The sequence below is a fragment of the Hylobates moloch genome, unplaced genomic scaffold, assembly GCF_009828535.3.
Source record: "Hylobates moloch isolate HMO894 unplaced genomic scaffold, HMol_V3 SCAFFOLD_73, whole genome shotgun sequence".
NCBI classification, from domain to species: Eukaryota; Metazoa; Chordata; class Mammalia; order Primates; family Hylobatidae; genus Hylobates; species Hylobates moloch.
The window spans coordinates 155,369-162,647 of record NW_026652348.1 but is presented as its reverse complement, the minus strand read 5'-3'; the positions used below and the strand labels follow the sequence as shown (position 1 = coordinate 162,647).

The following is a 7,279-nucleotide window of genomic DNA, read 5'->3' as shown; positions in this document are numbered from 1 at the left end:
ATAATCCAGAACTCAGAGTAACAGCAGCAGAAACAAGTATCAGGATTGAGGCGTGAAGCAAAACCAGGTGCAAGAAATTATTCAAGGTACCAGAAGTCAAGATAATCAGAAGCAGATGAGTCAGTAGAGTGAATGTTGAGTTGAAATAAACAGTTGAAAGGTGTAACAAATTAAAGTTTTCAGGGTTTTTTTGGTGGTATCGACCCCAAGGCTAAAATTAGGTAATGCATCTGAGTTCTGGACCTTGCTTCTGTATCCCACTTCTGCTGTTGAGGGCAGAAAAATCTTAATACCGTGAATGTAAAGAACTCCAGAATGGCAGTTGCTCCCTGCTAGACCCCAAAATTTCAACCACTGCCTGACATTACTGTTTCCTTAGTCAAAATGTGAACTGGAATATTCTCCCCAGTCAATTACAAGAAAGCTGTGTCTATTTCAGGCTTGGTTGTGGGTGGAGATAATCCTGTCCTAAACATTAGTAACCAGGGACTTGGGCCTTCTCTGGCTCAGATTTGTATTACCTCTGTAGTCTGGACACTTCTGAGCCAAGAAATTAGATCAAAACGTAGTGTAAGCTTATAATACCCTGTGGTACTTTGCAGAAACAAAGGTAAAATCTCATTCTAAGCCACTCATGAGTCCCATTACCAATAGGTGATGTATAATGAGATGATGATTTGGGAGATTTCAGGAATTGATAGAATACTTCAGATTAAAAAGAATGATATTTTTCATTATGTTGCTAAACAGTTCACATAAGATTCCCACAATGTTTTTTTTCAATATAATCACAACGGAAAAGTCACAACAGACAAATTCATATCCTGTCCAAACAACAATGGTTATATCATCCTTTTGGTTTTTGTTACCCACAAATTAAAACAAGCTGTGTTCAATTAAATTTATTAAATAGTTCATTTCAGGTAACAATAATATCTAATAGTTCTGTTCTCTTCTTTATATATATGTATGGATCGATGTAGATATGTATACAATTTATTGTACTTTGAATTATGTTTCATGCTGAAAACTTTTGTAAAGAGGAAAGGAAGGAATTATGAAGTGAGGGAAACGTCTGAATGGAATTGGTGCTTAGTATGGTTTGGCTCTGTGTCCGCACCCAAATCTCACCTCGAATTGTAATCCCCACGTGTTGAGGGAGGGATCTGTAATCTGCGCGTGTCAAGGGAGGGAGGTGATTGGATCATGAGGGCAGTTTCCCCCATACTTCTCTCGTGATAGTGAGTCTCATGAGATCTGATGGTTTTATAAGTGTCTGGCATTTCTCCTGCTGGCACTCACTCCCTCCTGCCACCTTGGGAAGAAGGTATCTGCTTCCTTTTCACCTTTCACCATGATTGTAAGTTTCCTGAGGCCTCCTAGCCATGCTTCCTGCTAAGCCTGCAAAACTGGGAGTTAAATAAACCTCTTTCCTTTATCATTACCCAGTTTCTATTCTTTAATTTTTCTCTACATTTTGTTTATTGAGACAAACTAATTAAAAGACACAAACATAGGGCATGTTTACATGGACATTATAACAAACATATACATTAAAAGTGTAGGAATGTGTTGCCTTCCTGCTAAACGGAAAGTTCCTAAGCTTTTATAGATATAAAAGTTGTACAATTTAATGTCCTAAAGTACAAAAGATCATTTATAAAGTTATTTTACACTAAGTACTATTTATTTTACTTTTTTGCTATGTAGTTCAACCCCCTAGAACTGTTTTGTATAACGACACACAGATACCTGTCCCTGAGGTAGGAAGTCTGTCTCAGATGCAAGGTATTTTGATGCTTGAACTGACACAGTAGGGTATAAACAGAAATTATCCAGTTTGATAGTCAGTTCCTGCAAACATTCTGCAAGATTAACACAACTAATTTCCATTTCTCTTAACTGCAATGATTAAAAAATGAAAAAAACCAAAAACATATTGCAACTTAAAAAAAATCACAGTCTTGGTTTTAGTTAACTTTTTTTTTTTAACACAATGCTTTAAAAACAATGTGTGGCATGATGGTGTAAAGAGTATCTGTTTCCCTAGCTTTTGGTTTCTACTTTATGTACAGAGATAAAATATCCTGCTAAGAAATAAAAAGCACATGTCTCAACGTGCACAATCATTGCTGGGTTTCTGCAGGGAGTGCAGACAGCTGTCTCCCTGAAAACACCACAAAACTGATACAAGTGTTTTCTCAAAAAAAGAAAAAAAGTGATGTCCATATTTATAAAGTTGAACAAATCTGTGCAATACTTAAGAAACGGAAGGAGAAATTTTAAAAAAGATACACTCTGCATGTTCTGAAGGGGCATATACTACCTAGTTAGTGGTTAGAATAAAAACTGTACAATTTAATATAAGACATAAACTCTAGAGAGCAACTAACACATCTGTCTCTGTTGTAACATCAACAGGCTCTGATTGGGAGACAGAGGGGCATATCACATCCCAGTGCCTCCAGCGTCTTCCAATTTAGAGCAATATATTTGAACTGTTCCAAAGCACTCCTTGGCTCCTAAACAGGAGTCCCACTGGCCTCTGTTTGTTAGGAACCTGCCTGTCCACACACTTGACTTCTCCTCTGTCAGCTGAGGCTTTTCTTAGCAAAACACAGTTTGTAGATTTTTTTTTAATTTTTTTTTTAAAAGTCAACTACAATACTATATTCCATCGGGATTAATATGCTGAGCAATATTTACATTTCCAAATATCAGGCCACAATCCCTATGATATGTTGAAGTTAGAACGATAAATTATCATATGCTTTGCATATCAGAGCTGGTATCACCTTTCCCATAGGGAATGCTGCCTGAAATTAACATATTCCCAAAGATAAAATGCATATTCTCTGAAATGCATTTTATTATGACAATGCATGTATTTACTCATAAAAACAATAAACACAGACAATTCTACACTAGCTCTCAATCTGTGGATTTAGAATTTCAGGTTAAACTCAGCCATCCACCTTGTATAGGGAGAAGAGTTCTGCTAGTGTTCACAATAAAGTGATTCCTTGGGATTAGAAATAGTAATGCTGTTTTTTTTTTTTTTCTATTTTGAAGTGGGTTCTACTTATTTATGATTGGTTTTAATTCTGGCATTTCATCTTGCCAACTACTATCCTGTTTAAGCAATGTTGTCAGCTAAAAGGAATTTCTGATTAAAGTGGTCCTGTGATAAGTTACATACACAGCCTACTTTGAATAATCCCAGCCAAATTGGAGAAAAATGCTACCACACTCTTATTAACTAATGTAATAAAATCTCCCACTTTCATGGTTTACTTTTTGTTTTAATCAACTAAAAGTTAAGTTGCTGGTAAATATTGACTTTAACCCACATTTTGTTTTTATAATACTGTTTACCAAGGCGGTGACGTAGGCAAAGCTTGGGGCAAGAAAGACATGCTCTCTACAGGTCTCATTGCTATACTGAGAGGGGCGGCTAATGTCATAGGCGTGGGCAGACTCATTGGAGATGTGATGGTGACAGGGTGTGCTGTATTCTCTGGGGCAGTGACGGGGGTGGGGAGGTTGACCGGGGTAGTGAGTGTTAAAGGAGAGGTCATGGATAATGGACTGGTTATAGTTACAGGATGCCCTATGTTCATTGGGCTGGTTATGTTTTAACTGCACTTGAAACATTTACTGGACTTCTCATGCTCATTGCAGCTGCCACTGTGACTGGGTTTGACATAGTCCCAGACGACACAGAGGATGTTATATTGAATGGAGTAGTGAGAATCACAGGTGTCATAGCAGCCGTGGAGGTTTGGCACAGATTAGCAGCTTCTTTCTTCCTTGCTTTAACAGCTTCTTCCCACAGTCTCAGTGTTTCTACCTGCTTCCCTGGCCAGCTTGTCACATGTTGTTGTTGTTGTTGTTGCTGCTGCTCCTGTTGCTGCTTTTTGTTACTGGTCTCTTCACTTACGCCTGTTTTACTGACGCCTTGTTTACATGTATTACAGTGGATACTTTGGCTCTGCCCATGAGTCTTTAAGTGGCTGGTGATGTATGCTGCACTCGGGAGCTTCCCACAGATGTTACATGATACCTTGCCTTCGTGGTGCACCATGTGTGTCCGCAGTCTGTCGTTGGTGGCAAAGGCAGCAGTGCACGTTTGGCATTTGAAGGGTCTTTCTGTTGAATGGACATGTTTTACATGACAGCTTAAGTGGTCAGGCCTTGAGAAGCCTTTCCCATAAACACTGCAAGTATAGGGTTTGGTGATGCCTCCATGAAACGTCACATGGTAAGTCATCCGGTCCTTCCTCTTGAAGTGCTGATTACAAATAGGACACTGGAAGGGCGTCTCATCTGAATGGGAGAGCTTGTGCCGACTGAGATGGTACACATCTCGGAAGGCCTTCCCACACATCTCACAAGCACGGTTCTTCTTGACAGGCTTACTGGGTTTCTTGACAGATTGAGTCACCGGCATAGCTGTGGTGCTGGCACTGCTACTGGGGTTGGTGCCCGAGGAAGATATAGTGACTGTTGACAAGGTGTCTGCAATGGTCGAGACCAACAAAGTTCGGCTGCTGTCCCCAGCGATGGTAGAGATGAGGGGAAACACCGTGGTGTGGGTTTTCTTTGGCCGGGACACCAACTTGGTCCCTGTGTGGCAGAATTCATGGCGCCTCAGGTGACAGCTGTCCCTGAAAGCTTTACTGCAGTAAGTGCATACAAATGAAGTTTTGGGTTTTTCTTTTTTAATCCCAATGGCATCCTTTAATGTATCTGGTGCACCCTGAGGTTTCTGAGTTACTGGTATTGGAAGCAATGGTTTCTGAACAGGGGGCTCCACGGCAGAGCTCAGGAGGGGCAGCAAGCTCTTCTGTGCTGCCTGCTGTTGGTGATGGGAAGCTACATGGGCTGCCATTTGACCAATTCAGGTGTCTGTGGCAACATAAAGTATTTTTACAGCATCGCTGAAGCTCACTCTCACACGAGGGTCACACCAGGTCCCTGCTTCTTGGGTGAAATGCTGTAGAACCACTATAGGAATCACTCTCTGAGGATTCCTAGGATCTCCACACTTCTACATGAAGCCTTCTAAGGGGGAACTGGGTTTTCCCAACTTGTTCTCTGGAATAGGAACGCAGTTCAGTTGGCCTCCATGGCTGCGGTGGCCAACCCCCCCTTCTCCCCACTCCCCCCGCTCGGGGAGCCTCCTCAGCCGGAGGAGGTGACAACAAAGCGGTGGCTCCTCAACATCCACAGTTTCTATTCTTCACAGCAGTGTAAGAATAGACTAATACAGTACTGTTAATATTTCCAGATCCTCAAATCAATTCTTCAGTTGGACTTTTTGTATGAATTTTTGTATTGATTTTAGATGCTCTTTTTCAGATAACTCTGGGATCTATAATTCAGTATCTCCTGCCTCAGCTCAAAACACTAACTTCAAGGTATTTATCAAGAGGACGGTTACAATTAGGAAAATTGAATGACAAATTGAATAAAAGACTGATTACTTTCTTGTTATGTTCTTAAAATTATTTAACACATCTGCAGTCACAGTCTTGACTATCATGACCAGTGACAGCTAAAATGGAAAAATGAACTGACCACCTTACTACTGTAGCTGTAGATGAGCAAAATACATCACCCCATGTAAGAAAGAGCACTGCATTCGACTGTGATTTCCTACTTACTGAAATCCTCCTCAGAAAGGAGAGGGAATGCCACTGATGCTCACCCAAGTGAGAAGAATCTATATCGTGGGGAGGGAAATAGCTGTAGAACACCAGATGTTTGCTAATTATCCTCAAATGAAATTTACTAGACAAAATTTTAAACAAAGATAATTGGAACGGGTAAAATAAGCTTATTCTTCCCTTGACTTTACAAGTAGGGGTAATAAATTCATCTCAAGTGCTCATCATTGCCTCTGCATCTAGTCCTACCTCCAGTTCTTAAGCCTCAGACCATATACCTTTCCTCTGCCAGGGGAATCATATCCAGTGTCTCTATAGCTGGGTACTGGTCAGCTGAGAAATTCTCCAAGACTCGCTCTCCTATTTCTCCTTCTTCTCCCCTTATATATGACTGTTCCTCATCTTAGCTCACTCTTCTTGGCCAGCTCAGTTAAAATCAGGTATAAAATGGCTTAGCACTTCCACCTCAAGACTTGACTGACAGTCACATCAGATGATGTCTTCAAAAATCTCAGAACTTATTTTAACCTGAAAGCCCCTATAAAAAAGGTTTAGGCAAAAACCCAGTGATTTGACAGAGTGCAGCTCTACCCTTCCTGAAATAGAAGCTACCTCTGGAAAAGCATAGACCTTCTTTACGGAGGAACAATCAGTAAAAGCAAAGAACCTGGGCAAAGCTGACGCTGTATTTCAAAGGAAATGGACCACATGGAAGAATGAGAGTTGCTCTTCACCAAAAACAGCTGGAGTGAAAGAAACAGACATATTAAAAAATGATTTTATTTATATTCTCAAGAAAATTCAAAAGGGTGCTCTAACTCTAAAGCTAAAACAAATAGCCCTAAAGAGAAAACCATCTTATACCAGGTAGAATTTTATGGAAATATACAAATGATTTCTAAATTAAAAACTATGACAGAAACAACAATATAATGGACACTCCTATCACTTCTCAGCCTTTTGGTTAAGATCAACTGCAAAATGGATACTCTTAAACATTGCATTTCTAAAATATTAAAGCAAGTACAAGAATTTTGACCTCAAATATAACTTGGTATGGCATAGAATCCAAGGGATATACCCCCTTCATAACTCTGTTGACATTTTCTCCAAAGGTTAATATCCTTGATATATAAAACATTCATGGCAAATAACGTTTTTGAGAAGAACAACAAAACCAAAAATGCGTAACCAAAGACCAGTTTGCAGATGCTGTAGCGTCTGAAAGAAGAGGCTGGAATAGGACTTGTGTGCAAGCAATATATTTGGGGCAGGGAGTGAAGGGATGAACCCAGGTAGGCAGAAGTGAGGAACTGAGCTGATTGAAATAGAGGAGAAAAAGTCAATACAAAGGTGTGTGATTGAGTTGCCCACCAGCTGAGGTTCAGTCCCACTGGGATGTGCTCAAGAGTGCAGGGAATGCTCAGAATTGGCCACCCAAGGATTGTTGGAGAAAAGAATCTGCTCTTTGTCTTCCACACCCCACTGCTTGAAAGTTGTTCAGGGCTACTAACTCTCTAGCACTTCTGAGCTATTTGCAGAGTGAAATCTCACTGACATTCTGCTCCCCTGTGTTGGAGATACCCTGGGGGCAGGAGCACAGAAGATAT

The 7,279-nt window shown here is 40.4% G+C and overlaps 1 protein-coding gene across 1 annotated transcript; it reads right to left on the bottom strand.

Moving 5' to 3' along the window:
* Positions 1–3,371: 3,371 nt before the first annotated feature.
* On the bottom strand, positions 3,372–4,891 carry LOC116463880 (vascular endothelial zinc finger 1-like). Its single transcript, XM_032754190.1, is given in 2 exon segments — positions 3,372–3,635; positions 3,638–4,891. Coding segments are annotated over 2 exon segments (1,518 nt in total).
* Between the last annotated feature and the right edge of the window lie 2,388 nt (positions 4,892–7,279).